Below are 17,649 nucleotides of genomic sequence, written 5' to 3' on the forward strand. Positions count from 1 at the left end.
ACTTCGTATATCATCCCATCCCTACTTACTTAGTGATTCTTACTACATTTATGTATATATAGATAGTCTGCCCATGCATGTATGAATATATACATAATATGTAGGTGTTTGTGTACATTTACTGTATGTATATATGTGTGCATATGTGTGTGTATATTGATATATGTAAAATTATGTACATAAACTTTTTCCCTTTTATTACACTTATAACTTAATTATAAATTGTGTTCTACATATATATAGTGAAAGCCTATTTTAATTTTAATTTAATTTAATTTATTCATTTTTAAATTGTATTTTATTCTATCTTATTGTTTTGCACGTCACAAATGTAGCTTCTTCTTTTTTTAAACATTTAATCTTTTCGTGTGTACATCGTTCTATGTCACACTTGCTTTGGCAATATAAACCTGTTTCTCATGCCAATAAAGCTGTTTTGAATGTAATTTGACTTGAATTGATAAAGTGTTTACTAATTATAATATCTAACATCCTTTTTTGCCATATTAAACAAATTAATAAATGTCACTTTCTTAAATAACCTAACGTTCTACTTGAATTTAATACAAACTTAAAATCAAAAAGTCGTTCGACTTTTTTTTGTTTTGTTTTTTTGTGGACATTGCGTTAATCTCATCATCTTTTCAGTCCATCTTAAAAGAGAAACAGCTGGTCGACCTTAAATATTACCAGTAGAGGCGCTTGATCCCTCTTTGAAGGTGACGCCAAAGCTTCCCATTGGTCAAAACTCTGCATGTAAACGAGGGGTGTGCTCGTGAAAAGCAGTAGATGACGTCAGTTCCCCTGTTGGCAGAAAGCGACACAAACATGGCGATAGACTGGAGTGGACCAGGGTTCACGCTAACTTTATTCGTGTTTTCCTGTGTTTTTGCGGGCAGACGGACCGAAGCGGCGGTTTCAGACAATAGAAATGTCACTCGGATACTCGGCATGAGGCTGGAGAAGAGCGACAAGCCCGCGGAGACCACCGTGAAGGGAGTTATTCAGGTGACGGAGGGAAGCCCCATCCTCGTCAGGTTCTACGGGCTCCACCTGTTCCCTAACAGCTCGGAAATCATCACCTTCGCCGAGCTGTATTCAAGCGAGGAAGAGGATGATGATCTGGGCGCCATAGAAGTGTCACTGAACAGAACCTGTCCCGAACACACTAAGGATATAGTGGTGAATGGCCCCATGGAGGTGAGTAACCAGAACACAGCCGGAGTGGTCAGCCTCAACATCAAACAGCTCCGAAAAAGCGAGGCGGTTAAAGTGTTCGGGCTGTGTGTGCTGGACCGGGCCGAGCAGAAGTGGCTGCTGCTGGATGAGAAGGACGGTAGACTGCGGGTGGTGGAGGTGAAGAAGTCCCTGTTGCCCATCTGGCTGCAGGTGATCCTCATCTCCTTCCTGTTGGTGCTGTCCGGGATGTTTAGTGGACTCAACCTGGGTCTGATGGCTCTGGACCCTATGGAGCTCCGTATTGTGCAGAGCTGTGGAACTGAGAAGGAGAAGAAGTATGCTAGAAAGATAGAACCCATCCGCAGGAAAGGGAATTATCTTCTCTGTTCACTACTTCTAGGCAACGTCCTGGTTAACACCACCCTCACCATCCTCCTGGATGACCTGATCGGCTCTGGGTTAGGGGCGGTGGTCGCATCCACCTGTGGGATCGTCATCTTTGGGGAGATCGTCCCCCAGGCCCTGTGCTCTCGGCACGGCCTGGCTGTTGGAGCCAACACAATCCTGGTCACCAAGTTATTCATGCTGCTTACCTTCCCTCTGTCCTGGCCCATCAGCAAGATCCTGGACTGCGTGCTGGGCCAGGAGATCGGCACCGTGTACAACCGAGAGAAGCTGGTGGAGATGCTGAAAGTCACCGAGCCCTACAACGACCTGGTCAAGGAGGAGCTCAACATGATCCAAGGGGCCCTGGAGCTGAGGACCAAAACGGTGGAGGACGTGATGACACCAGTCAGCAACTGCTTCATGATCCACAGCGACGCAGTGCTGGACTTCAACACCATGTCAGAGATCATGGAGAGCGGATACACCAGGATACCCGTGTATGAAGATGAACGCTCCAACATCGTGGACGTCCTCTTTGTCAAGGATCTGGCCTTCGTGGACCCAGATGACTGCACCCCCCTGAAGACCATCACCAAGTTCTACAACCACCCAGTCCACTTTGTCTTCCATGACACAAAGCTGGACTCCATGCTGGAGGAGTTCAAGAAAGGTTTGTGGTAATCTTTTCTGCATTGATTGTGACTTTCTCTGCTGATGATGTGAGGAGGTCTCTCTGGTTGCTAGGTAACAGAGGATTGGGATGTGCTTGTGGGAAGCCTCAGGATCAACAATGGAAGATTCAACTTCATTCTCGTGTTTGTTCTTTTGTCGTCCATTTCTCTCTTTCGTTTCCCACAAAGGGTCATCACATACATCAATAGAAATAATTTTATAAATTTAGAGAATTTCAACCAATTTATCTCTCAAAAACTCATGACTTCATTGCACAGTGTTCAGTGTCAGACTCTGGCTTCAATTTTATAAAGTCATGTTTTTTTTACAGCAAGTCAGCAGAGCTCAAAGTGCCATTACTATAAAAAAAAAAAAAAAAAAAACTTGCTCTAACATGTAATTGCTGTGGTAGCTGTCTTGTTTCTGAGTTAAATACATCTTTCCATGTATTAAAGACATGGGTCCTGAATTTATTTATTTATTTTTTTAAAGTGAACACATTTTAGTGATGTCACAAAAATATCATTAGTTGTGAGATTATTTTTGGTTAAGATTTGAGAAAAACTTAAGTGAGTCCCTGAAAAGCAAAGTTGGAGGTCTTTGTCAAAACAGATGTTATCTATTCACGGAAAACGTAATTACCTCAGTTGTAATTTGAATAATAGAAATAATTGTGTTTCTAACTCTGCTTTTAAAACATCCTCATGCACCATCGTACTTGGTTATTTCTTACCATACTGGTGCGCATTGCTCATTGCCACAGCTCACTGAGCTCAGTGATTATATCAAGAAAAATATTGAGGAAAATGTGTTTTCCTTCTCAACAATTTTATACAGACCCCATCATTCCCGGGCCGTGCTTCAGTTTATTTTCACTCTTCAATAAAAGGTATTTCGTAAAGTTAGAAGCTGTATTTAGTGACCCCATCTTGATGATATCACACAGTAATCTTATTTATTGCTCAACATATCTAGCAAACAACAGTAGATTGCTGCTGCAGTGTGTGTGCAGTGTGCACAGACTTTAACGTGTCAGGATTTCACCAGTGCATCAAACTTAATGTGAATGTGTGCAACCCTTGTTTAATGGATTAGGAAATAATCAGATTGGATGAACAATAACAACAAAGGTCGACAATATAGGTGTCCGATCTGATATTGATATCGGTCTGATTTCAGCGAGAAAACAAATATCAGATTTTATCGGACTGCATCTAAAATCACCGATATAAGCTCTCCGATAAAAAAAATTCCGCTCCAGCACTTCTATCCATAGGTGACTGTGGTTCACACTCCAACAAATTAACCTACTGTTGCTGACTATTGTTCTCGGTTTGAGTAACATCACTTGATCAAGCCTTTCTAACATTCCACACTACAAAATACGTAATAAAAGTATGTATGATTTGTGCAGATATTGTATCGGATCAATATCGGTATCGGCCGATAAGCAAGGCTGCAATATCGGTATCATATCAGAAGTGAAAAAGTTGTATCGGGACATCCCTAGCTGACAATGTTGTGAATAAAATGAATAAGACCTACATGCTTTCCTAAATACATGACAACAAAAATAGAAAAATTGAATACAAAACAAACTGTAATTAACAAGTTTAGAGAACTTAGATCATTACCTAATAAGTTAAAGTGCTTTGAGTTATGCAAATAAAGTTTTGATTGAAGTCGTGTTGATGATTCAGTTCTGTTTACATTTCAGGTAAGGTATTCTGGATGAAATAAGTTGAATATACAAAATTTTTTGCTGTGTTGTGGTTAACATTTTATTTACCTATAGATCTAAACACCCCGCTGGTGGATCGCTGTTGTGAATTTATCAGAGAATGATGTAAGGAAGGCCGAGTAACTTCCAACACAACTGTTGCTCGCAACCATTGTTGTCCTGTGGCATGTACAACCTTTGCAGTTTTATCAAATCATGTGTGCAATGCAACTTTAATGTGATTACTTAAATTCTATGTAAATCTCTTTTGTAAAATATTGGGATAACTAATTATTGTCCCCTAATTTCATAAGTGTGACTAAATGTCCTCTTAAGCATAAATGTATCCTGCTTTGATAAGTTACAAGAAAGTAATTATATTAAGCAATAGTACTATTGGTTTGTGTTAAATTTGTGTGGAAAAAATAGCCTAAAAAGAAACCAGGAAAGTTTTCCAAGTGTTTTCTAACGAACTGATAAATGTTTCTGAGTACCCCCTGCAGTGTGTTGACAATCACTGCTATACAATCTGGATTTGTTACCAGCTGTCAATAATTAATCAGTTATAATTTACCAAAGTCCATGGTGTCCATTGATGGATTGTTACTTTCTTTTATTGTTTTACAATAGGTTGTGGTTCACCATGGCTCCCTAAGGTAAAGAGGGCACAGCCTGAGTGTTAGATGGTTATATTAAACTAAGGTTGAACATATGGTGAGCTCCAAATCTGAAGATTTGCAGTAAAAAAAAAGGAGCTAAAAATTAGACATTAAAACTAATAAACTGCTTAAATAGACAAAGTGAGTTGACAGGTTACCATTGTAGCAGCAGCCAAAGGCCAGCTTTAATTGATTTATTATAGATCATTGGTGTCCTGTTGGCTACAACCAATCCATTCAGACGTTTGGAAGTAAATGAATCGTCTTCCTTTCCTGCACTAGATAGACTCAGTCCAAGTGTAGCACTCGAGTAGCATTTGTACGTGTGTGCATCTGTGTCTTACTGAGTGTTTTGACTACATCAAGACTCTATTCTATCATTATTTACTATAAAAAAGCCTGCTGGTGCGTCTGGTAGGAAGTTTGCCAAACCAAACATGTGACATATTTGTTTGTAATCTAAAGTAAAAACAACCTTGCTCAGTTATGGAAATAGTGACATTCCTAGTTTTTGAAAAATTTTCTCAGACCACAAAGCGGCACACACACACCTCAGACAGGTTACCAATCCATCGCAGTTTCTCTAGGCACATGTATATTTGCACAATTACAACTTAGGGTTAAACTGAAAACAACAAAACAGGTTTATTAAATGTGCAAGAAAAGCAACTAATTTGTAGAAAAGCTAAGAGCGCTCTGGAAGATCGTACAGCAGGGGGTATCAAACTCATTTTAGTTCATGGTAGTTTAAATTAGGGATGTCCCGATACAGCTTTTGCACTTCTGATTCGATACTGATATTGCTGCCTTGCGTATTTGCCGATACCGATACAATGTCAGCACGAATCATACATACTTTTATTACTTATTTTGTAGTGTGGAATGTTAAAAAAGGCTTGATCAAGTGATGTCACTCAAACAGAGAACAATAGTCAGCAACAGTAGGTATGAGAAAAACTGACCCATTTATTATTAACCAATTGGTTACCTACATTTTAACCTCCAACATAATATCTATATTATTCTACAATTGAATTAATACAATATATATCGGAGATTTTACATGCAGTCCAATAAATTCCGTTATATGTTTTCTGGCTGATATCAATATCGGATTGGGACACCCCCTCTTTTAAATATGCACCATTTTTATCTCAAGTGACCAATTCATATTTAACTTGGAGAAATGTTTTGGAATATCTTGAAAACCGTGCAGGATTTAGGAAAAATTAAGATTTCTTTCAACAATTTCAGATTAAAAATGGCAGCCATCATGTGATATTAGCATAAACTGTGAGCTCTGCAAATATTGTGAAGTTTCTTTGATTTTTATGTATTTTGAGTTAATGACATCATGACATATCTACAACTTAATTAGTTGCTAAATCATACAATTATGTTTTCTGTCATTGTTACCTTCTCCTGCTGGCCATATTGGATACTCTGAAGGGCCTGATTTGGCCCTCAGACCTTAAGTTTGACACGTTTTCGTGCCGTATCAGCATGGTGGCTGCCCTTTTCAATGTAACAATGTTGCAGTGTTTGTTTGCCTGTTTTGATATCAACTTGGCGCTGTAAAGAAGTAGAACCTCAACATTTACCAGATCAGGCCAATGATCCATAGCAGGAAATGCTACAACAGCTGGCTAATGTGACGGATCAGAGTGTCCTGTTCATGAATATGTTCATTTTAACAGTTTCACCAAGTACGGGTAGTTAAATAAGCCTTTCTATAAATATATTAGGAAGGAGTCAGTGAAATGAGGAAGCTTCTTGAGTCTTCCTCTTTTTTTTTTTTTTTCCGCTTTGCCTCACACTCTCATGGGAGTGCACATTCGCACTGACGCCATCTCCCACAGGGACGTGTTTTCCTTTTCTCAGGCAGCTCAGCTTAAGGTCACAGAGGGAGCCACAACACACACTTGGGAGGAAAATAGTGACTGTTGGCAGTATCATCATTGTCAAACGCACAAACAAGTGTCCAGTGAATTCACCTTTGTTCTCCACACTTCTCTCATTATCACCAAGGAGCTGCGTTAGCTGACTGCTATGCTATGTTTTGTTGTTGTTATACCTAAAAGGGGCTCTGCAGATCATCATACTGGTATTAGCTCGCAAGGTGGGGGGCCTAGAATAATGCTGTACACACACACACACACACACACACACACACACACACACACACACAAAGTGGTGGAAACCAATCTAAGTGGCTCAAAGGATTTAGTGTAAGTAGCTATGGAAAAGCCCCCTCCCCTAAAAGACATATTGCACATGTAATTACTGGAGTTTGTGATCAGTCTTTGCCATTCAGAATTTTTCAGACAGTATTTTTGCGATCATCTTTATTCAAATTCATCGTAGCATTAAAAAAAATACACCCAAAACACAGCATGGTCTGTTGGATTGTGTGAGGAAAATATGCATATCATTGTCTCCCACTGTGGTTACGTGGTTGACGTGGTTACGCGTAGCTTTGATTGGTTCTCTTCTGACCCGACTCCCCACCTGCTGCCTAAGTTCCACTCACTTGCTTCCTGGCATCGGTTACCACGGCAATGGCATCTTACTGCGCCAGTGCATGGACGCAGGTTACTTTTTTCTTGTGCTCAAAAATCCTGCTCTGCTCAGTGTTAGTATTAACGTTTTAGAGCCTGAATGTTTGACCTTGTTTTTAGTTTACAAATAATTACAAATGGTGAAGTAACACGTTTAGAGGAAATAGCTCTAGCACTGTTGTTTCTTATTTTAATGACACACAAACGTATAAAAGTTAGTTGTAGAAAGCATTTTGGTCTAATCATAGATACACACCAAGTGAACCATAAGGTTAACAGTGGCACATTGCTCTCTGTCACATGGTGGACCCTCAGATATGTCTTATTCTGACCTACATTTTGTCCCCAAAGGCTCAGTCTTTACTTTGTTAAACCAGTAGGGATGTAACGATTAATCGTAAGGCAGTTAAAAATCGATTCATAGGTATCACGGTTGATATCGATTTTCTGAAAATTGAATCTCAGTACTTTTTTTAAACAGCAGAGGGCGCTATATATTTATCCTTCTCTTGTCCAAATGCTGAGGCGGCGGGCGGAATCTGCTACTACTTTTTTTCTGGCCGCCTTCTTCTCTTAAACATGTTCATAAATGATTCCTTACCCCTTTAGCACCGAAAGAATATCTGTAATATTACGTGAATATCTGTAAAGTCACGTTTTTCTATTAGCTCTGTCTGCTCGCACATAGCATCGCTTCTTCACTGCACAGAATATCTGAATGGCAACCGACCACTGGGTTACTAGCAGCGCCCTCTGCTGGTTCAAACAAATATCTGACGTGTATATATAGGGCAATGACTTTTTTTTTTTTGAAGTCCAATTGTTAAGGCACAAAATACATTTTCAGTTGCACTTTTAAAAAGAAAAAACTATTATGCAATTTTGCGTTGTTTATTATAGAACCAGAATTTAAATTAATTGGTTTCTTCATTTGTATTATTCCTTTATTTATTTCATTCAAGATTTATTTTTAGTTAAATTGCATTGTTTTGAATAGTTTATCAATGGATTATTTTGACAATGAAAAATAAAAGGAAAATAGTACAGTATTTTCTAAATTGTGAGAGAATCATATCGTGAACCCAGTATCGTGAATCGAATCGTATCGGGAGTTGAGTGAATCGTTACATCCCTATAAACCAGTGTAGAATTAAAGGAAAAACTAGAGCTCCAAGTTGGTGCGTGACTTTTCCAGGATTTCCACAATCATCCAAAACAATAGAGGATTTTGTGTGTCCACCTTTTGCTGCCTAATCAGCTTAGACATTTTGAGACAAGGAAGTCCACAACTCCAGTCATCTCCATTATGTTGGGTTCGAAATCTCATACTAACGTACTACTCATACTATGGCTGACGTGCAAATTAGTAAGTATTGCATTCACCTTAGATCATATAGAAAGACTGAGTACCCGGACCTGATGTGTAATGTATAGGTAAATGTTTTAAGTATGCACAGTGTGCACGCCGCACACTAGTCATACTCAACTGTGCCACGATGCTATGCAAGCGGAACATAAAATTGTTCTGGGACCGACTTGAAGCTAAAAGTCAAATATCCCCTTTTCAAAACAAAAGCATCTCGTCTTGTCTTCCATTCTAACATTTTTAACGCTTTTGTAAATAGAGCTCTTGTTTTGAATTAACTGGAAGTTTTGTCAGTAGCACAATGGAGGGTCTCTGAAAATCTCCGAAATTTTGGCCTAAAATGTGTATACGTGAGTTTTATGGATAAAATGAACAGATGTTGATTTTCTACTTAGTCGCTGTAGGTCTGAAATGCATCTTGGGAAACTTGGAAGTATACTTAGTGGGAATGGTCATCATCCTATTTATCCTAACCATACCTAAAGTATATAGTAGACAGTATACTCATTGAGTTTGTAGTGTTGTGCCATTTCAAACACAGCCAGTGTCTTCTTGCTCCAACCCACCTGAATCTAATTATTACATCATCATGCAGTTTTGCACCAGGTCTGTTAACAAGCGTCCTTGCTATTAGGTGTGGTGAAAAGCACACCTGACGTCTTAAACAAGATGTTTACAGCAAGTGAGTGTGTTAATGATTATGATAATTGTAAGGCGGCGCCTTTATGAACGATCCCACAAATGCTCAATATAATGTCAAGATCTTTTTAGAACTTTCGATGTAATCCTGCAAACAAACTCTTTACCTCTTTGGTGGAGGTAAAGAGTTCTTTTTGCATATTATCTTAAAATGTATCAGTTATGTTAAATTTATGGTTTTTAGAATAAGTAGGCCCACAATTTGCTGTTTTATTCATCATAGATTTTGTGTATGGGAGATACTGTATGTCACCATCTCATTGCCTTTCCTTGTCACCATTTTGTGTTTTACTTATTAAATTAATTAAAAATTCCTCTTATTCTGGTCAAACAAGTTCCCAACATCAAAGTTGAGGTTTGCACAACTGCCTGATGCATCTACAGTCTCTGCCTAGCTCGCTCAAGCCTGCTCCTCCACTCGCCCTCAGTTTGTGGTTTGAATGAGCCAGTCAACAGGTATTCTATTTTTATGAGATGGCCCCTCAGGTGATCTGCTGAGTCATGGTGAGTAAACACACTCGCCACCACCAGTGACTCACGATTGTCAGCTCATTGTCCAGAAGGGTAAAAGACAAAGCCGTTAATGTCAAACTTCTACAATGGATACAAGTCTTCTATACAGTAAAATTCTGTCTTGCATCCTTCTGAATGGTAAATTATAAAGCATAGGATTATTAAATATTTACAGATTGATACTTACAGATTGGCAAGTACCAGCTGTTGTGTAGTAAAATATTAAAGTGCAATCATCAAATCAGGGTTCACAGTGAGATAAAGATCTTGTGATTCTCTAGTAAGAGCTGCCATGTAGTTTGGCATATTTTTATTTAAAGCTGCTGGAGAGACAAAAATGTGATCAAAACTGTATCTGTATTTCATCCAAAAGTTGTTCTCTTCCACTACTGATGATAGTGTGACCCCAGAAACACTGCCAACGAGACATTTCTGGCGTTTTCACGAATTGAAAGTTGTACCAAACAATGGCGGATGTTGATATTGTGGCTTCCATGGAAACACACGAATATGGCGAAATTTAACATCTCGTATAACCGGGGACAATATAAACAAACCAGAACAAAAATGGCATCAAGCGAGACAATGTCTTTGGTGCCATTTTTGCATTCTATGAGATTCTCAATTCCACGATGCAGTGCGCGAAACTTTTTCAAAGTTTAAGTCACATGACCATTTATTAACAAACCCATTGTTGGTGATGGAGTCAAACAATCTTGCGAGTGGCAATATCAGCCGTCTACATTTGTTTGTGAGCGCATGAATTATTCTGTCTTTCAGAATAAGTATTTTTAATAAATTGATTTATAAAATCTCTTGCATACTTAAATTATTATTGAAATGATTCCAGACGAGATGGGAGTAGTTCAAGTTTTATGGCCCAACATGTGTCAACCACAAAATTAACAATCTTTTAAACAGAGCGTTACATCTGTTAAAGTATTGGATTGCTTTTGTTACAGACCTCTGTTCTCTTGGCATACCACAAATCTGACTTTATTCAGTGGTGGAGAAGGTCTAGGGCTTTCTAACAAAAGAAAAGTGTAAATATTAACAATATTGCACTGGTAGATACAGGAGTGTGACTTTTGAAAAGTGCTTAGACTAGTAGCCCCCTGGATTCTGCAGTGTTTGGTGCATCCCACCACACGCTGCAGGAGGATGTTTGGTGGCTGTGGTCAATGTTGCGGGTACGCGGCCGGCCACCCAGTTGGGATTTTTGCACGAGCTGTACATGTGTGGCATTCCTTTCCCCATACAGACTCATGGCTTCATTTTGTTGCCGATGTTTGGAGTCAACAAACCAGCTGGCTCAAAGGCTGCTGACAGAGGACCAAACTGCAAGGTCACCTGACCGGCTGGGCATATCTGCAAAGATCTCTACAACACAAGACTTAAGTTATAATCTTTAATTAGGAATAATAAGTCTCTTGTATTTTCAATCTCTGTAATATGAAATCTTTACCTGCTGCATGTGAAGGGTTTAGTGGTCATTTGGCTGTAAATGCTATGAAAATGCATCTTAGGAAAGAGGAGAGACTTCAGGTTTTACTGTTTATGACAAAGGTCAACATGTTGCTTAGTTCCTGTTGTCACTAAACTCTTCTGCTTTACTGTCACGTTTTGTACTTTCTGATTAACATTGTGCCTAATGTCACAGTCAAATGGAATGAAACATGAACTGGTCCCAGCCTGATTTTCCTTGTGCTTATAGTGAGAAATATGTTAGGAAATGCACCTGCTCACATCTTTGCCCAAATTGGCAAGATGTGTGATTCAGGAGTTTCCCCTTTGCTCTTGATGCCCTTAAGTGCCCTTAAGTGAAGTGAATGTATCTGATAATATGCATGTGATGGCATCTGTGGAGAGATTTTTATTTATTTAAATGAGCAAATCATTTATCAGAGACTTGCCTACCAAATGTTTTTTAATGTAGTTGTGTGTGAATAGACTCAAATGAGTCTCCAGGAACTGTGGGTAAGTGGGTCCCTTGAGGTCTCACTTCCTCTAAAATATTGACTCGGCACAACGGGGAGAAAGCTCTCTTTGCTTTCTTACACACACACACACACACACACACAGTTCAACAATTTCCATTACATAATGTCTCAGTTTCTGTTGCTACACTGTCACTTTGCTGCCTTTAACTTATAAGTGCACTTGACTACTTTCTTAATGTGACGCACTATTGACAGACTTGCATCATTCTGATAAAATCACGTCAGAACCTCTCATGCAGTCATGCTTGCTTATCAACTATTGTACATATTAATTAAACAATAACATTGCATGTATCCCACAACACTATGTTTATTTTGTATTTGACAGGAACATTGCGCACTTTTTTCAATCGCACTAGAGTTAGCTGACAGCTGGTATGTATCTGCACTCACCAGGCAAACAAACACAGATATTCAAAAGTTTATAACACAATTCATAATTTACACACAAGCTGATATGCACACATGACAGTGTGTTTGGGGGAAGGAGGGTAACTTAGCATTTCCCACACTTGGCATCCCACATCCATTTCATCTGTCATGAGGTAATCTCAAAAAAATGAGTCTGACGATGCTAGGAATGGGCCTCGTTGGAAAGTTTACATTTGGTTATAAATAAATACTCAGCCTTGCTGTCACCTCTCATGGCCTCTTCCATAAGATCAACAATCGGGGGTGGCCCAGCTCTAATATAAGAAACACTAAATGGTGATTCATAACCACAGAAATGCACAAAGATAATTGTTTAAGATCAAGCAGGCAGACAGCTCAAGATCAAGAATTTGCATTATAACAGCAAAGATAGGCCTTTGATATTTCTCCTTTGCTTAACTTCCTCCTCAAAGTGAATGGTTCTACAAATCAACATATCTCTAGGAATTTTAAAACAGAAAAAGTGTGAAATGGTTACAAAGCCACCTGCAAGGGTTTACGATTAAAATAAACCATCTTATAGGCTACAATTGAAGAACTTAGGGTGTTTAGGGTTAGAATGAAATCATTTTCATTTTTTAACCTCGGTAATTAAAATCTTTATTCAAAAAGTAAAATTTTCTAGGTTTATCACTTCCAAACATCCATAGAGGCGAGTGATGATAATACGCATAAGGGGATGATCTTAAGGTATGTCAACAATGCTACAGTTTTTGGTGACTCTTTTTTTAGCACTTTATAGCTGTGCCCGTCAGGGAGCCCATGCACTTTGCCTCACTTTTTTGTCAGCATTGTTAATAATTCAAAACCATCAAATCCAGACAGCGTTCATCAGCACTCGTGAAGGCCTAAACAGGGTGTGTTATGTGCACGTGTCTCTTTGTGTCGTGCAGTGCAACTCGTGACCAAAGTCCGGACCCAACCTTGGCTATAATGACTTGTACACATTAACAATCTATTTGTGGTGCAAGCAAAGGGTGGGGGCGGATGGGTTCATGTTAGTAGGGAGTTTTTATTATAGTTGCTCATTATGATTGAAGGCTTTGGGGATTGTCTCTAGTTTCTGACATGTTTACCTGACAATGCCTGTGTATCTAACCCTAACCCTAATCAGTGTTCATCATAATGTATGTGATCAAAAACAAGGTAAAAGACAGCTTTTGTTCCAGAGTCGTGATGTAGCAACTGAAAAAGCTTAGTCGCCTTAATGCTTGTACCGTAATCTTGGTACATATGGCAATTATTGGTTTAAGGAATGAAGGGTTTATGATGAGCAGATACCTAGACAAACAAGCTCACAATGCTGTGGTGTAGGTGTTGTAGCCTTACCATCGAAGTTCACGTTACGATACTATAGACGACCGAGCTCGCAATAACGGTACAATGTGATATTTTTGTGAAGAAAAAAGTGAGAAATAAACTAATGTTAGAAATAATAAGTGTTGTTATTTGACATTAACTCTGGACAGACATGCATATTTACTCTGAGTATGACCTTTTCAACTCTCGCAATACCACTCATACCCTTAACTATACATCTTGGGATGTATAGTTACCATTCTTCTACTTGTAAGTTGGAAAGCCCCCTTCAGTTAAACTTTTTTTTGCTTTGCTACTGTGTTTTAAACTCTATTTTGGTGCATCTCAGTCTTCCCTTAGTCGTATCCAACTTGTGCAGAATACTGTAGCCTTAGTACTGCCTAAACAAGTAACCCTTCTTGATGTAAACACACAACTCAAATCTTTCGTTTTCTCTACAAGTGTACATCTACTGAATGCAAATCTTTGAATAATAACTGCTATTCCAACTAGTTATCCTTTTGTTTTCCACTTTAGGAAAGTCTCACCTGGCTATTGTCCAAAAGGTGAACAACGAGGGGGAGGGGGATCCTTTCTACGAAGTGTTCGGATTAGTCACCTTGGAGGATGTTATTGAGGAGATTATCAAGTCGGAGATCTTGGATGAATCCGATCTTTACAGTAAGTTTTTCTGCTGTCTTTTTGGCTTCTCACTCAGTGTGTTTTTAAAGGCACGAAGCTATCGAGCTATGCTAACAAATTATTAAGGAGCTTTCTCGTCTTGTCTGAGAGTACATAAAGGGTTAAAAACAAACTTTTGACCAATTTTATCCGACTCTGTCTTTATAATTGGCTATTATTTTCAGCGTTTTTCTAAGATGTTCAGGTAATTTACCTCGTGCGTCTCCTGCTTTTCACCCACTGTCAATCTCCTTTTTCTGGGGGACAGTTGCTGGAAAAAAAGTTGTGCATGGACAGAATAATTTGTTGGATTTTTATCTAGTTAATGTGCCTACATGCTATATTAGCTCAATTGTCAATCAGATTATCTGGGTTCTGTATTAAAGCTGCGGAAAGTCAAATTCCAGCAGAGCTAACCTGTTTACATGCATATAGGACAATAGTTCTTTGAAGTCGTAGTTAAAAATTCAATGTTAATGTTAGCACTGTGGGAAACGAAAAGAAACTGGTTCAGATATAAATACCAATAGTCTTTATTCATAGATATTTGATTGTAATCTAAGTTACATTTGGTGTGTCACTCAGCTGACAACCGCAACAGGAAAAAGGTGGCACCCAATAAGAACAAGAGAGACTTCTCCGCCTTCAAGCACGAGAGTGAATCCAAAGTGAAGATCTCTCCTCAGCTTTTGTTGGCCGCCCATCGCTTCCTGGCAACAGGTGAGGAACAAAGCAACACAAACGGAAAATAAAAACACACCTTATGGCCAAGTGATTGTTTTTAAACTGTAGGTCCACGAGGAAACGCACATTAAAAGGCATCACAATTTAGTCCTCTAAGCAATGTAATGTATCATACAGCGAATCAGCTGTTCTGTTGGGAAGAAAAAGAAAAAAAAATGGACATAGTTCATTTTTGTGTTTATCCTAATTTTGCTAGCATTTGGTAGCATAAATTACCCTAATGCAGCATAGCATAATAAAGTAGAAAGGCATTTGCTATAACATTAGGTTTGTGTAAAATAACGATGAACACAAAGTGGCAATGTATAGCATGACAAAACATGAGCATGCTAATATTAGCCCAGTGGACCTTTAAATGTAAATGGAAACACTCCTTGATTTGAGTGACTCATATGAACTTGCATGTTTTAGATTTGAACGTCCTGTGTCTGCCTCTCCCAACCTCTACACACAAACACATGCTGGACAAGATGCTGACACTACTTAAATTCATGGTGTAAGTTGTTGAGTTAGCACGCGTTGGCCAGCCTTCCCCTGCCAAAAGCGGTAATGTAAGCTAGCATGATGTAGCACTTCCTCTCCCACATAGTGTGGTATGTACTGTGGGAGTATCGCATCACCGTCTACTCACTTGATTTGGGTTTGCTTTTTCATAATTTTTCCATCTTGATTCATTATGCAGGAATTGGACTATTTTAGTTTTCCAGAAGGTTTGTTTTCTCTAGATCATGTGTGACGAATCCCATATTTGTTTGCCCTCATTTTAAGTGTCCAAGAATGCATATTTATATTTCCTAGCCAATATTTCACATTAGACAGTTGGCCTCTCAAACTAATTTTGCACAGGGAATGTATTTTTACATCACTTTGGGAACAGACCATCAAGCTTAGCCAGTTTGTTGAGTTTCTGTTTTTGTTTTTTCTTTCTGCTAAAACAACAATGGAAAAAAAAGGAAATACTGCAGAAAATGATTTGTAAAGGTTGTGGAAAGTTTATTATTCTAGTGCAGAGGTTGAACTTGTGACCTAATATGTAAACATGAGTGAATGGACTTTGTTTGTCTTGTGGATGATGATTACCATCGTTGGTTGTATATGCTCACCACTCTCTGTGTGTGCTGCGGTTTAGTTTGCAGGGTGCACCGCTTCTTTGTTTTCAGTTTGGGTGGGGTCCGGGCATTCATAACTGAGCTCTGATTGCAAAAACCAGGCTTAACTTAGTTGAGTAATGAATGTAAAGCCAATATGCCTCAGGACTTCATTTATATACATACGACAAGTCGAATACATCAACTTCTCTCTGTACATGTGCTGATATTCAACTCAAGCAATAGAAGACTACTCAACTGAACGACTCTTATTTGTCACCTTTATTAGTAGGAATGAGAGGCGATTTGGAAGCTGCATGTGCAATAAAAATCACTTTAAATGCATGCTTTTTTAAGGCTGTTAGTAACTTCTTGCACAACAACGTGAATATGCGGTATAAATAAAATGATGTGTAACCATTACCATTAGGCCTGGGAAATATATTGAACTTAAAGATATATCGAGATTTCTATATTGGCAATATGGAAAATTCCAATATCGCTTAAAATGTTGTATTATAATACTCATTTTAGGAGTTGCTTATTTGACTACTTCTCAGAATAGCTTGAAAAACACAGTTTGATGGATTGCTGAGTGTGTCCTAAACCAGACCTACCCCTAAACAAGCCACACTATAGAACTCACTCACACATGCTGTCCCTTATAGGAGAAAAAGCCAAAAGTGGCACATTATGTACACCTGTTTGTCAATAAATGTTACTGTATGGCATTTTGCATCAACCAAGAATTATTTTTCTGGTAAGACTTTATTGAGTTAAAAATATTGAGATTTATATTGTGTATTGCCATTTTGAGAAAAAAATATTGAGATATAGATTTTGGTCATTATCGCCCAGCCCTAGCTCCAACACACAGAACTAATCTATGACGTATTTGAGGGATTTCAGAGTAAACTTATCTCTTAAACAGCTCTCAGCAATTTGGCCAGCAGTACTTGAAAATTGTATAAACTTTATCATCTTAACTAGCCTTCATGGGTAGAGGTTAGACTAGTTTACAGTGCTACTCAGGAATTGGAGAATCTTGGACTCATCAGACCTTCAACACACACGGAATGTAATGGGTTCTGATTCACACTTTACAATATGTGAGCAACACATTTTGTTTTTAAAACCCTTGTAAGGTTTTGATAAGTGTGAGGCTGGAGTGTGAAAAGTGTTCTCACCTGCAGTGTGAATGTTTCTGCTGAGAACATTATGTAATCGTCCACATGTTTTCATACAAACAGCCGAGTGAATAGGCAGATCCATTTGTAACATTGGTAAATGATTGTGTATCTTTTCCATGTCCTGCAGAGGTGAGCTTGTTCAACCCTTCATTGATCTCAGAAAAGGTGCTTTTACGAATTCTTCGCCACCCCGACGTGATCCACGAGATCAAGTTCAACGAAAACGAGAAACGCTCTTCCCACCACTACATCTACCAAAGAGGAAAGGCTGTGGACTACTTCATTCTCATCCTGCAGGTATGCAATGAACTGGGGGAGGAGGGCATGGGATGAATGGCTATTAGTGAGACTTACTGGCAGTGTGATAAACTTTTACATTAAATTTTGTTTTTATGTGAGTTTGTCAGCCTATATATATTATATACCCACATATAAGTAAGTCATTTGATTAGGGGCATATTG

General features: G+C 38.7%; 1 protein-coding gene across 5 annotated transcripts in view; it reads left to right on the forward strand.

Annotated features, from left to right (window-relative positions):
• The first annotated feature begins 817 nt into the window (after positions 1-817).
• LOC114470315 (metal transporter CNNM4) overlaps positions 818-17,649 on the forward strand; it is a 52,550-nt gene continuing 35,718 nt past the window's right edge. For all 5 annotated transcript variants that reach the window (XR_003674859.1, XM_028458448.1, XM_028458449.1 and 2 more), the window contains exons 1-4: positions 818-2,236; positions 14,022-14,165; positions 14,751-14,885; positions 17,315-17,484. Coding sequence is in view for 4 of the 5 variants with exons in the window: in XM_028458448.1 (XP_028314249.1) it covers positions 829-2,236; positions 14,022-14,165; positions 14,751-14,885; positions 17,315-17,484 (1,857 nt within the window). In the remaining variant the exon portion in view is untranslated. The remainder of the gene's footprint in view (positions 2,237-14,021; positions 14,166-14,750; positions 14,886-17,314; positions 17,485-17,649) is intronic.

This window comes from Gouania willdenowi, chromosome 9 (genome assembly GCF_900634775.1).
Source record: "Gouania willdenowi chromosome 9, fGouWil2.1, whole genome shotgun sequence".
NCBI lineage: Eukaryota > Metazoa > Chordata > Actinopteri > Blenniiformes > Gobiesocidae > Gouania > Gouania willdenowi.